At 39.6% G+C, this 15,221-nt stretch overlaps 1 protein-coding gene and 1 non-coding gene across 2 annotated transcripts; both read right to left on the minus strand.

Annotated features, from left to right (window-relative positions):
• Trnaa-agc (transfer RNA alanine (anticodon AGC)) lies at positions 1-74 on the minus strand. Its single transcript has one exon. It is a non-coding gene; the product is annotated as a tRNA-Ala (tRNA).
• A 4,417-nt stretch (positions 75-4,491) lies between these two features.
• Positions 4,492-5,694, minus strand: LOC139947418 (D(2) dopamine receptor-like). The gene has a single exon (XM_071945321.1). It carries the CDS (start codon positions 5,692-5,694, stop codon positions 4,492-4,494), a length of 1,203 nt encoding a protein of 400 aa, XP_071801422.1.
• Between the last annotated feature and the right edge of the window lie 9,527 nt (positions 5,695-15,221).

The following is a 15,221-nucleotide window of genomic DNA, read 5'->3' on the forward strand; positions in this document are numbered from 1 at the left end:
TTTTACTCGGGTGGGATTCGAACCCACGACCTTTGCAATGCTAGAGCAGTGTCATACCAACTAGACCACCGAGATTGCCCGGTAGCTAGAGGCAGTTCGAATCCTATGTTTAGCAGCGGGTACTGCAAACGATTTAATAGATGTTAAATTTGCATCGGGGATAAAGAATATTAATTTTTGGTTTTTACCCATATACACCGATATGTGTAGCACTGTATACTCAGTACTTTCCCGAGTCCTGTGCTACACACATCGGTGTATATGGGTAAAAACCAAAAATTAATATTCTTTATCCCCGATGCAAATTTAACATCTATTAAAAGGGATTAGATTGTTTATGGGAGTCATTTCTCACATTGTTTTATACTATCATGCACTCTCCGTTGCTCGCTACCAAGTAATTTTTTAAGTAATACCAAACATGTCCAAAGCTGTTACACATGACATACTTTTCCCTTCGGCCTGTCATGAATTATCCCGAGTAACATGCCTGTGATATTTTTTCACAGGACTCGGGAAAGTACTGAGTATACAGTGCTAACACACATCGGTGTATGGGTAAAAAGCCAAAATTATTAAAATTATTATGAATTATCCCGTTTAAAAACAAAAACGGGTTAAAAATTAATACGCCATTATTGAAATTTGATACATATGAGTCCGTCCCGGTAAGAAATTACTTCAATCCATCAGTTTGCTGTGCATAAATCTCTTCGCATGATTGCAATAATTAGTCCATCAACATTGATCAAGTGTGGAAGGAGATTCAGGCCTTCCCCATTACCTTGGATCGAATTGCCTGATTTATAAAGACAAGTGTTTCCCTATGGAGATCATCCTAGCCAGGACCCAACTACCCAATTACTCAAAATAATTATCAGCATAAAACCTTTCTTGATTACGAGTAATGGGGAGAGGTTGATAGTATAAAACATTGTGAGAAACACAGGTTCGTTATTTTATGCATATGATGAGATACATTAACTGTGAAGACTAATCTTTGACAATTACCAATAGTGTCCACTGTCTTTAAGCAGAAAATGGTGCTTAACAATTGCTTGCTAAGCAAAATTTAGCAGACTACCAGTCACAAATTGTGCATGTGACATTGTAGTTTGACTGGTAAAGCGCAATCTTGTTGTGCTTAGTTCTGTTGTGTGCTTAAGCAGCTCTGTGAAATAATAAGAAATTGGGTCCAAGGCCCATAATTTCATGAATCTGCTTACCACCGAACTATGCGCTTCTGTGTGCTTAAGGGTTTTTATGAAATTAGACCCTGTCCGGGCGGACATTATATCTACAAGAAATATGATGACTACAACGCCGACATCAAATTTAATAGTTGGCAGTCGAAATGAAAATAACGTGTGAGACAAAATTAAGCCATGAAGTTTCGTGACAGGTATATAGTCAAAAGAGATGATTATATAGGCCCCTACAAGAAATTAATGGGAGTGGTGGTTCGGGGGGGGGGGTCGATGCTCATAATTTATTGTAAGACAAGATGCACGTCATGTGCGAAGAAACAAATTAAAATGGTAAAATAATCAGGTCGGTACAGTTGCTTTTCATTATGAAAACAAATGGAAAAAAAAGAACTGGAGCATCGAGCTTGATAATGCAGTTGTGTTTTTCTTCGTCCGGATTGATTTGATTAAAATACGAGAAACCCAGACTTACTTGATATGAAATGAGGGTGGGGTTGACCGATGTTTATATTTTAGTTTGGGGTTTTAAACCATAATATCATTGTGCGTGTTTCAGTGACAAGTTCATTTTTAAGGCACTGGACACTATTGGTAATTGTCAAAGACCAGTCTTCTTACTTGGTTATCTGAACATAAAATAACAAACCTGTGAAAATTTAGGCTTGATTGGTCATTGGAGTTGCGACATAACTATGAAAGAAAAAAACACCCTTGTCACACGAAGTTGTGTGGTTTCATATGCTTGATCGCGAGACCTCAAATTCTAAACTTGGAAAATTACTTCTTTCTCGAAAACTGCGTCACTTCAGAGGGAGCCGTTTCTTACAATGTTTAATACTGTCAACCTCTCTCCATTACTCCATACCAAGTGAGGTTCTATGCCAATAATTATTTTGAGTAAGTACCAGTAGTGTCCACTGCCTTTAATGCACTGGACACATTTGGTAATTGTCAAAGACCAGTCTGTTTACGTGAGAAATTATCTCTTTCTAAAAAACTACGTCACTTCAGAGGGAGCAGTTTCTCACAATGTTGTCAACAGCTCGGGGGGGGGGCATGCTCGTTCCAATGCATGTTAGTGTTTTTATGATAACAGTTATTTTAAGTGGTTACCAATAGTGTCCACTACTGCAGTGCACACAACCAAGTTAAAGGAACACGTTGCCTTGGATCGGTCGAGTTGGTATTTGAAAAGCGTTTGTAACCTATTGTTATAAAATGCATGTGGGTAAGATAAAAGTATACTATAATGATCCACACAAGTATCACTCGAAATTGCGTGGTTTTCCTTTTACCTCGTCGACTAACATTGTCGGCCATTTATGGGAGTCAAATTTTTGGACTCCCATTAATGGCCGACCGTGTTAGTTAGCAAAGTAAAAGGAAAACCACGCAATTTCGAGACATGTTTGTGTGGATCATTGTATTCTACTTTTACAACATCTTTCTACCCATATTTCAAAGACCAACTCGACCGATCCAAGGCAACGTGTTCCTTTAAAGTCATTGTGCAAGATTCAGCGAAAGGCAAGACAAACTCCAACCTCATGCGTCATGCAATTTAAACAGACAACCATTTTTTGGGGAACTCACTGCACTCAAAATGTATAGTTCGCAGAAATATCTAAAGATGTGCATCTAAATTGAATGCCGATTTCGCACGGCGAAAAAAGACCGACTGTAAAGTTTAATACTGATCAATGCAATACCTGTAAGACCGAATACATCAAAATGTCACGTTGTTAGCTTCAGTTGTAGGATTAAGGACTTGCATTAAAGTGGTTTCAATATTAGTTTATTTTTTATTTTATGTTCTACTTTTTTGTGCAAGGGCTACAACAATGCAGCTACAGTATTGCTTTTTTTTTATGCAGCCATGGCATTGAAAACGACTGGTCGCTTCCAAATAAACAACATGTTTTTATCAGAATTGTATGCCATGAAAGTGCACTGTGAACGACTATTGTTTACCACAAGAGAAATCCCAAACTTGAGAAAAGTATAGTAAAAGGTATAATCAATTATTCACATCTCACACTCATGATGAAAACAAAAGCAGTGTGTGACTTCCAACGTCCAAATAGACAACATGTGTTTATCAAAATTGTATGACATGAAAGTGCACTGTGAAAGACTATTGTTTACCAAAAGAGAAATCTTAAATTTGAGGATAGTACATTAAAAGGTATAATCAATTCACATTACACGTATGATGAAAACAAGAGCGTGACTTTTGGGTCTTCAAGTCGATGCGAACGGTGAAAGGTTGTGTTCTCAACAAACAACGGCACACGGAAGAGTGTCAAAATCCGTTTTGAGATGCACTCATTTTCAAGTAGATATAGCGTCCTCAAGACAGTGGGGGGAAAGTGTAATCCTCAAACCTCACGTTCAAACGGTGTACATTATCCCTTCCGTTTGAACAATGGGAGCAAAATATGAAATGTGCCGTTATTGGACATTAAAAAAAACCGAATGGATCTTGACATTCCAAAGAGGAACAATAAGTTTATTTGCAGTCAAAAGGTCAAATTCAATGCAGTTTTTGACTTAGCATCGAAATACGAGAATAATTTTCTTTTTTTTATTACTTTACGTTGAAAAGTAAGAGCGAAATATGAAATGTCACATCATTGGACATAATAAAAACAAATGGGTCTTTACATTCCAATGGTCGAATTCAATGCGGGAAAAAAACCTAAACCAAACTACGATGCAAGTTAAAAAACTGCCCGCACAAAGCAGGCTGACCAATATATACTGTTGTTGTTGTGTTTTTTTATGCAAGTTCGCCCCAAACAAGGCTAAAAGTCACTCTTGGTATGGGGATACAAGTCTTTTCAAACTTAAAAGTTAAAATAACTCACGCTAAAAGAGTCTGTTAGGTGGAACTAGGTCAGACACACTAGTGGCACATTTACCATGAAAATATCTGTACAAAAATACAGAGGCCGGCTAAAGACGTACCTTTACGTCATTGGACTCTTTTAGATTGACAAAAAAAATCGCACTGGAAGAGTAGTACACCTTTTCACCGTTTCAACGTGAGGATAGAGACTTGTTATTTTTCCCACTCTTTCATAAAAAGGAATCTGATTGAAAATGAGTGCATCAAAAAGGTGATTTTTTACCTTGTAACCCTTCTTGAAATTGGATTTTGTTTTGCTTGCCGCTTCGCTCTGCTGTCATTGTACTTAACTCATAAGTTAACATTTGAATTTTTTTTTAAATAATATATAAATGCGCTCACGGTCTCAAAAGTCACTTCAAGAATTCCAAGCTACTACTGTTCCATCGGCACGGCGCCACGTCGACACAATTTCCTCAAGACATCCCGAATGTCTTTGCGAAATCGTCTGTTCACCAAGCCGTAAATGAGCGGATTCACTGCGTTGTTGAGAAACAAGAGATTGAGCAGATTATACACAACATCCACTATTTCATCATGCGGCCTGCCTGACAGCGCGAAGCTAACATAGATCCAATAGGGGATGTATGTTACTAAGAATATTAGAGTAACAGAGAAGAGCATCCGCGTTGTCTTGCGTTGAAGGTCGGTGCTGGACGGGCCGGCTGGCTTGCGTGGCCTCATCACCTCGAGTGACTCCTGGCGTGGACCTGGGGTACGGGAGAGCAATGGCTGGCCCGATACAACTGCGATTGCGTCTTGGTTGTGATGAACTGAAACTGTTCGTGCAATGCTCGAAGCGGTATCAGGTGCCTGGTCAGTGGCCGTACAAGCCACCTCTTGCATCTCGTTTCCATCAGCTGTAGTAGACGGAAGTCCCGTCGGAACCGCCCCAGTCGGTGTCCAGCCGAGGCTATCGCTTCCACCCGACTGCTCGACTCGTTTACGGGCGAAGCCAACCCGTACGTGGCGTCGAATCATAGCGTACACCTCACCATAACAAATCATAACCACAACAACGTCCAGAGAGTAGAAGACGACCTGCTTAGAGAGTACTACATTGAAAATTCCAGTATTGCCAAGAGCATACAGAAATGCTGGGATGTTTGTGATAGGCGTCAAGCAAAGGACGAGTACGACTGCAGCGCGAGACCGCTTATGAGTGAGCAGTCTTTTATTGTGTCGACAGACGCAGTCGTAGCGATCAAACGCTATCAAAGCAGCCAGACCATTGACCACTGTCAGTAAGAGATTGTTGGCGAGGGTTATGGCAAAGTAGGCTGTATAGGACGGGTGCGTACCGTCCAACTGTTGTGCAACCAAGACGGCATCGGGTATGCGCACCAGGCAAGACACGAGATCGGTGACGGCCAGTGCCATGATGAGGACAGCCGTGCTGGTCCGGCGTGGCTTGGTCCAGAAGACCGCAATGATGAGAACATTACCCGGAACTCCGATCGCGATGATGAGTAGGAACAGAAACAGGACGACTATAGATCGCGGTTGAACGAGTACATGTTCCTCCATGTGGGTCACAACATCGATGGACACATTGGTGATGATACTGCTTTCAGTCATGGTGAAATTTGACATGTTGGGTGGTGGTGAATACCGAGTATTTAACTGACTGGACTCAACTTGCGAAAGAAAACAATACAAAGCAACAATCACGAGGTGAGCTGTTGGGTGTTTTGTGAGTACTGAGTCTCGAACCGATGAGTGACTTGACTCAACTTACTGAGAAAGTAGCGATCACGAGGTGAGCTGTTGGGTGTTTTGTGAGTACTGAGTCTCGAACCGATGAGTGACTTGACTCAACTTACTGAGAAAGTAGCGATCACGAGGTGAACTGTTGGGTGTTTTGTGAGTACTGAGTCTCGAACTGACGACTCGTCTTGACTCAACCCACTGAAGGAAACTAGTGTGTTGGTATGTTCTTCAAAGTAGCGATTGTCATGTGGGTTAAAATGCTCCTCAAGTGATAAGAATAGCTGACACTAAAAGTGCTCCTTAGACGAAAACCTCTCTGCAAGTATAGTCTCGTCACGGTGAAATAATACGAGGCATTTACAGATGCAGGCGGTTTGAGCAACAGTAAGCCCCAAAGTGATGGGCGTATGTAGTACACGCAATCAACTCTGCCGCCTGTCCGGTGTAATGTATGTCTGGTTTAATTATGGGTAGACTTGCCGAGTCGCTCTGTTAAATTGAAACACCTTTACTGAGACACGATTGGTTAACAAAAAGGCAAAGAAACAATACCCATGTCAAATGGTGACGTGTTTAGTAAGCATCTGGACAATTATAGATAGACTTGCCGAGTCGCTCTGTTAAATTGAAGTACCCTTTCTTGATACACGATTGGGTAAGCGAAGATACAACATATCTGGGCCCAATTTCATAGAGCTTTGCTTAAGCAAAAAATTCATTGCTTAGTAAAATCAGATTACCGGCCAAGACTCCACTCAATTGTTATGCTAAGTAAACAACAGCTAAATACTAGTCATAAGCAATGTATATGGCATGACATTTTGGCCAGTAACATGTGTAAAATAAGCGAGCTATTTTCGTGCTTAAGCAAATTTTTTGCTTAAGCAGCTCTATGAAATTGGCCCTGGGCCCAATTTCATGGCTCTGCTTACCGTAAGCACAGAATCGGCGCTTACGGAAGCAGGAAATTCTGTGCTTACGGCAAGCGTATTTCACGGGTTAGCGGCAAATTTTGGCCTCTGCGCGTGCGTACTCAACGTTACTAGGCATTCTACGCTTACAAGGCTAGCGCAGAAATTCGGCGCCTGCACGTAAGCGCAGGATCGTAAGCGCGGAATTCGGCGGTAAGCAGAGCCATGAAATTGGGCCCTGATGTACTTGCCGCAAGCGTGTGGGTGACGGAAACGCGTTGTTCAATTCAGTCACGGAGTCATGCCCCACTTCAGAGACGTCAATATTGGATCATGTGACCCAGCAACGAACTTCGGTGAAAATTTACCCTTATATGTTTTCTCCACAATATCAACAATTTTGAGATATAATATTTTTGGCTTGCTTTCAAGCACCAATCAAAGTTGTCCTACTTCTCTTTTCCTGTGCAAAGTACATGTACATTTGATACATGTCCGTACGTATGTATGTCATGATTTTGCTTGGGGACCATAATTATAGCCTTGCTTGATATACATGCGTATGAACAGGTATGTATATGTACATGTACTTTGCATAGGAATAGGAAAGTAGGGCAACTTTGAGTGGAGCCTGAAGGCAAGTCAAAACTATTGTAATTCTAATTTTTCTATATTGTGGAGAAAACGTATAAGGGTAAATTTTCACCGAAGTTCGTCGCCGGGTCACGTGATCCACAAGGTCAAATTCAAGGTAGAGGTCAAAAGGTTATCATACCTATGCATGTTCCTACAAAAAAGAAGAAGACATATTTGGAAAGCTTACACAATTTCCTTTCCAAAGACACCAATTTCAACCAATTTGACCCAAAGGTTACCGATTTATGGTCGTTTGAATGTCAGAGGTCAGGCGCATTTCGACCGAAATCAACAAGAAAGAGCATGTCGTAGCGCGAAAACCGTTTATCGGATGGAGCTGAAATTTGAAATTTGAGCTTGTTGAGCCACGATTACCCCATAAACTAAAATTGAGCAAATTTGAAGAGGGTAGGGTTTAACCCATTGGGTGATTTGACACGGAATGACCCATTAACAATCCTCTACTAGACCCGATCCCCTTCATTATAGTGTAGTCACCAATGAGGTTGAGTTATACAGGTCATCATTATCCGATGCAGTTTGAAGTCACTTGACATTTCCACACATTAATAACATTCATTGTACACACCCACTTAAACACAGGGCCCAACTTCATAGAGCTGCTTAAGCACAAAAAGCTGCTAAGCACAAAATAATTATGCTTACCGGAATACGGTTACCAGCCAAAACACCATGTCACATGTACAGGTTTTGACTGGTATCCTGCTCATTTCTGTTAAGCAGAAAAGTGTTAAGCAATACTTTCTGCTTAAGCAGCTCTGTTATGCATTTGTACACGACGAACCTTGAATGTTAGTTATAGACAAGGTCTGCAGCCAACATAATGTAATATACCTTTATCTAACTGTATTATACATGTACAAAGTCTTCCTAGCATCACTAAGGAATTACTTTGGGACCAACTCACACAAATTGAATTACACTAAGATTAAAGTGCCTTCCATTGAGGCGAAACTCTTTCATCGGTGATTTGTTTGGAGGTGGCCGTGGTTTCTATGGGTTGCAGAAAGCTAGCAATCTAATTTAACAACCCACTCGAACGGCATTCAAATTCACATCAGCTTTCTTTTCACAGACATCTGGGATAATCTACCAAGTTAAAGACCTTCAAAAGTGCATGCATCAAGAAAAATTGAATGAAGGTTTCCACCAAAGACGTGAAATCACTTTCAAATGCCTGGATGTGAGATAGGCTGCTGTGTTTCTGACGAAAATGCCAGATAAAACGTATACTTATTCACAGTATCGGTGAGGCGCGTTTAAGTAATTCTTAAAGGCAGTGGACACTATTGGTAATTACTCAAAATAATTATCAGCATAAAACCTCACTTGGCAATGAGTAATGGGGAGAGGTTGATAGTATAAAGCATTGTGAGAAACGGCTCCATCTGAAGTGCCATAGTTTTCTAGAAATCAGTAATTTTCCACGAATTTGATTTCGAGAACTCAAGTTTAGAACTTGAGGTCTCGAAATCAACCATCAGAAAGCACACAAATTCGTGTGACGAAGGTTGTTTTTTCTTTCATTATTATCTCGCAACTTCTACAACCGATTGAGCTCAAATTTTCACAGGTTTGTTATTTTATGCTTATGTTGAGATACACCAACTGTGAAGGCTAGTATTTGAGAATTACCAATAGTGTCCACAGCCTTTAACACATGTACTTTTTTAAGGCAACCAATGTATTGCACTGCATGGACAAGGAACTATTTTCCACAAGCGAAAGTAGTCCCATGTGATTTCGTGCCCAGGCCCAATTTCATAGAGCTGCTTAGCACAAAAATTTGCTCAGCATGAAATTTCTTCCAGTGGTAAAAAACAGGATTATCAACCAAATTTCCATTTGGTGTATATTGCTTGTTACAGGTATTCGCTGTTGGATGTTTGCTTATCCTGAAAATCACGTGGAAATTTGGTTGGTAATCCTGTTTTTATCAAGGCAAAAAAAGTCATGCTAAGCAAATTTGTGTGCTTAGCAGCTCTATGAAATTGGGCCCTGGTAGTTTATAAGCAGTACATTTTTTTTTGTAGAACTGCGAAGTCTCCCGAATTCTGAAAAAAACAAACTCTGTGGCAGAAGAATAAATAGCAAGACACGTTCTTAAGAACATAATCTACACATCGAGTAGATTATGCATAATGGTGTTACCACCGCTAACTAAATATTGATACCTCTATGCAAATCCCACGAGCACTTTATTTTATTGTCACAAGAAAATTGTGTGGAAAATTGACATGTGAAATGCAATGTACACGTTTCGTAGTTACTCATCCGCATCCCACGAGCACTTTATTTTATTGTCACAAGAAAATTGTGTGGAAAACTGACATGCGAAATGCAATGTACACGTTTCGTAATTACTCATCCGCATAACAACTGTGACCCTTGGAATAAGTACGGGCATGAAACGGCAAGTCTGATCATATAGTAGCTCTTTAGTTTTATTGAGATCTGTAAACGGTGAATCTGTTGGGTGAAGACACGCAAAGACGTCAGTTAAGGTCTTCGGCCCAAAACAGAATGCTCTTGAACCGGAAAGCAGCCCGCAGAGGGCGCTAGCCATGCAAGTAAAGCAAATGATTACGTAACATAAAAATAAACGTGGGGGGGGTCGCATCGTACCCGTGACACAACTTTTGTAACGAGCAACCGGAGATCGAGCTGGTGTAACACATTGTGAGGAGAAACGGCTCCCTCTGAAGTAACGGTAGTTTTTTTGGAGCAAGAGGTAATTTCTTACAAAAATATTAAAAGACCTCAGCTCGAGCTTTTTATTTCTATCTGAAAGCACACAAATTTGTACATTTTCTTGCAACTTCGATGACCAATTAAGCCTAAACTTTCACACTTTTAAGACGAAACCGTATTCGTAAAAATATAAAAAAAAAATTCACCTCTAATAGTCTGCTTGTGTATAGAGCGCCCTCTACGTGGTGGATCACAAAATCGTGAAATAAAAGAACGTCTTGCACCAAGACTTTTCCTATTCGTAAAAAAAAAAATTCACCTCTAATAGTCTGCTTGTGTATAGAGCGCCCTCTACGTGGTGGATCACAAAATCGTGAAATAAAATAACGTCTTGCACCAACACTGTTTTCCTATTCGTAAAAAAAAAAAATTCACCTCTAATAGTCTGCTTGTGTATAGAGCGCCCTCTACGTGGTGGATCACAAAATCGTGAAATAAAAGAACGTCTTGCACCAACACTGTTTTCCTATTCGTAAAAAAAAAAAAATCACCTCTAATAGTCTGCTTGTGTATAGAGCGCCCTCTACGTGGTGGATCACAAAATCGTGAAATAAAAGAACGTCTTGCACCAAGACTGTTTTCCTACTGCCTCTATAACACCTTGCACTGTTTTAGCAAATAACACGAGTACAAAGTTTAGCATTCTGATTGTCATAAGCGATATGAATATATTTTTTCTAAATATTCTACATGTTGATACTATCTATAAAACTTTCTTCTTCATTAATAATAAAAACTGTCGATAAAAAACTTCCCATCATACTCTAAAAAATATTGGCCAACTTTGCCTGATGTGCATCACTGAAAAGCATTTTCTAGAAGTATATACAAATAAAAGAAACTGCACAAACAATCAGCTTTCTCCAAAAGACGATCAGAGCATACTGATCGAAACGTAGAAAGAACCGGGTTCTTTTCAGAACCACCCCAACTCATTTAGAGATAGTCACTACATTGTGTTACCGCTAACCCTTCCATATCGTATTTCTACCATGCAAAGTTTCAAATCCTACAAACAATTTAGGTGTACGATCTGCCAGACTCATGGCTGTTTTTTTAAGTTCGTGGTTGTTGTTAGAATAATTATGTTCTTATGATGGCCCTTTATCAAGGGACGTATCAAAATGCTCAGTATTTTGTCATGCAAGGTATGTGGAGCTACCTTTTCAAGTATTAGCTATTCCTTTTTATAACACCCCTTACAAATATGCTGCCTGTTCATTGGTTTAGAGCGCGTCACATGATATGTCTTATTTTTACTAGACGGCGGCCGTGTGATAATGCATCGTTTGCCGTGTGACAGTCCGACCACTATCACACGGCGTGCAGTACCCAGACGTCTTTTTACCCACCTCGAACCCAATCAGTTGTGCATGTGTGTATCTGAAACGCGCGTACGAACGTTACGTGTACTCCCACTGTGATCCCCTCGGGAAAATAGAACGGTCCGGGGTTCGAACCTCGGGAGTCGTAGTTTTAACCATAGCAATCGAAGCCGTCAATGTTTGTATAAAAGCACCGTGTGATAGTTTACAAGGTGCTTTAGCGCAATATGCTACCAATCAAACCAGGAATACCGGGGCAAACTACTTCTCTTTTCGATAAGTGTTGCAGTGCACTGGATTATTTTACGTGCGTTACACAACACACGGGACCAACCAACGGACGAAGCATTGTTAAGTGTCTTGCTTTGGAGGACACACGGGGGTCACAATTGGACTCTTAAGCCCTTGAACACAGTCTCTGCTGATCAGGAACACCAGAGCTCGAGTCCTGTGCGGCCACGACATGCCACAACGCCCGTCGTTTTGCGATCGTCACCCTTTGTGATAGTTCCGTCTTTATTTTGTTCTAGAGTCAACCAACTTTAAATCACTTTTGTTTCTACATAGCCTACCTACAATGCCAGTGAATGCTATAGTTGAAGTTACTTTCAGGCAAATTGTCAAGTGGACAATGTGCGCCGGGCAGATTGCGAGTCACGCACGCAGCGTCCCAGGAAGGGAGTTTATGGCCAGCACTATATAATCGTCTCATTCAGTGCAACTTATTTCACCCGTCATAATATTATAGGTCAAAACGTTCGCTTATAGGTACCGTCGGTATTTAGTTAAGAATAAATGCATGACTCGATTATCTCACCGCGACAGACCATTAACGACTTGTCCACAAGTCTAGGTAGGTCTATGAATAAAAAAGACACAACAAGGGTAAATGATAGAAGTCAACCAGAGACGACATCAGATGCTGCTTTACATAAATAAACAACAGTTCGAGTGCTCAAAAGTTTTCGTCGAAAAAAATATTCATGTCTTTACTATTATGTAAGTATACACGGTCTTATCGTCAAATTTTATATAATATCTTAAAAGCCTGATTTTTATTTATTTTTTAAATAAAATATACAAAGAACATTTCTAACAGACTAAACGGCTCACTATCATCAAGGGCGGATTGAGGGGGGCCTTGGACGGTCAATCAACGCTCTGCCTTCCGACGCGACTCACGTTATTGGCACCTTGACGGCACAAATTCCGGTCGGTTTGACGTTGAAATTGCCTCTTTAGACCAGTATCCTGGTCAAGACCCACAATGTTTTACAGTGATGTAAAACACACAATGAAGCACTGACCCAACTTGTGCTTGTAATTTTTGCCAAAATACACGGTAAATTTAAACGTCGCGTTGCCATTTCACACGAATATGAAAATCCTCGAAACATGGCCCAATTTCATAAAGCCTGTAAGCGTAAAAGAATTGCTTAAATGAAATTTCTTTCTTGATAAAAACAGGATTACCAACAAAATTTCCTTTTGTTACACATTGCTTGTTACTGGTATTCAGCTGTTGCTTGCTTGTCCTAAAAATCACGTAGAAATTTGGTTTGTAATCCTGTTTTTATCAAGGAAGACATTTCGTTCTTAGCAAATGTTTGTGCTTACAGGCTTCATGAAATTGGGCCCAGGTATTCGACAATTTCAATTAATGTTTAAGGAAAATGAACATTTTGCGTCATGCAATTTAAACAGACAACCATTACATTTGGAACTCACTGCACTCAAAATGTATAGTTCGCAGAAATATCTAAAGATGTGCATCTAAATTGAATGCCGATTTCGCACGGCGAAAAAAGACCGACTGTAAAGTTTAATACTGATCAATGCAATACATGTAAGACCGAATACATCAAAATGTCACGTTGTTAGCTTTAGTTGTAGGATTAAGGACTTACATTAGAGTGGTTTCAATATTAGTTTATTTTTTATTTTATGTTCTACTTTTTTGTGCTACAACAATGCAGCTACAGCATTGCTTATTTTTTAATGCAGCCATGGCATTGAAAACGACTGGTCGCTTCCAAATAAACAGGATGTTTTTATCAGAATTGTATGCCATGAAAGTGCACTGTGAACGACTATTGTTTACCACAAGAGAAATCTCAAGTTGAGAAAAGTATAATAAAAGGTATAATCAATAATTCACATTCCACACGTATGATGAAAACAAGAGCAGTGTGTGACTTCTGTGTCTTTAAAGGGACACACCGGCCGAATTGGGCTTTTTGGGCTACAATATATGACTTCAACGGTCTTCCAGGAATGAAGAAGAACAGTCCTTAAAAAAATCATCAAATTTAGCCGTTTTTGAGCATTTTAAGACAAAAACGCAGGTCGCGTGATTGTTCTAACCAAAAAGTGGTACAAACAATCACGTGACCTTCCGGGCTAGTTTTACTTTCAGCCGTCTAAAAGTAACTTACTTAACCAAATTTAAATATTTTTTTACAAAATTATTCACGAATAATTGACGAAAAAGATCATGTATTCAAATTATCGCTACAAAATGTAAATAATGGTGAAAAATCTAACGTAAGATTCACATTCAAAGAGTCCGTGTAACGGAAGCTTGTTATATGGCCGTTGTTTTTTTCCCCCCATTTTTCGCTAAATACGTGACATTTTGATGATTTTTTTTACAGCAATCATCTATAAAAACATTATTTATGATTCTACACCCCTAAACTGCGTAAACGGTGAGCCGGTGTGTCCCTTAAAGTCCATTCGAACCGTGAAAGGTTGTGTTCTCAACAAACAACGGCACACGTTAAAAGAGTGTCAAATTCCGTTTTGAGATGCACTCATTTTCAAGTAGATAGCGTCCTCAAGACAGTGGGGGGAGTGTAATCCTCAAACCTCACGTTCAAATGGTGTAAAATGTCCCTTCCGTTGAACAATGGGAGCAAAATGAAATGTGCCGTTATTGGACATCAAAACAACGAATGGAGGAATAATAAGTTTATCTGCAGTCAAAATGTCAAATTCAATGCAGTTTTTGACTAAGCATCGAAATACGAGAATGAATAAAAGTATATATATATATATATAAATGTTTACTTTACGTTGAAAAGTGAGCGCGAAATATGAAATGTGACGTCATCGGACATCACAAAAACAATGGATCTTTACATTTCAATGGTCGAATTCAATGCGGGAATAACTAAAACAAACTACGATGCAAGTTAAAAACTGCCTGCACAAAGCAGGCTGACCAATGTATACTTTGTTTTTATGTTTTTTATGCAAGTTCGCCCCAAACAAGGCTAAAAGTCACTCTTGGTATGGGGATACAAGTCTTTTCAAACTTAAAAGTTAAAATAACTCACGCTAGAAGAGTCTGTTAGGTGGAACTAAAGTCAGACACACTAGTGGCACATTTACCATGAAAATATCTGTACAAAAATACAGAGGCTGGCTACAGACGTACCTTTACGTCAATGGACTCTTTTAGATTGAAAAAAAAATTCGCACTGGAAGAGTAGTACACCTTTTCACCATTTCAACGTGAGGATAGAGACTTGTTATTTTTCCCACTCTTTCATATTTCAGGCAGTGGACACTATTGGTAATTACATTGTGAGAAACGGCTCCCTCTGAAGTAACGTAGTTTTCGAAGAAGTAATTTTACACGAATTTGATTTCAAGACCTCAGATTTAGATTTTGAGGTCTCGAAATCAAGCATCTGAAAGCACACAACTTCGTGTGACAAGGGTGTTTTTTTCTTCCATTATTTTTTTT

Source organism: Asterias amurensis, chromosome 14 (assembly GCF_032118995.1).
Source record: "Asterias amurensis chromosome 14, ASM3211899v1".
Classification (NCBI taxonomy): domain Eukaryota; kingdom Metazoa; phylum Echinodermata; class Asteroidea; order Forcipulatida; family Asteriidae; genus Asterias; species Asterias amurensis.

Coding starts and splice junctions, on each gene's coding strand:
- LOC139947418 (XM_071945321.1), bottom strand. CDS start 5,694: ATGACTGAAAGCAGTATCATCACCAATGTGTCCATCGATGTTGTGACC.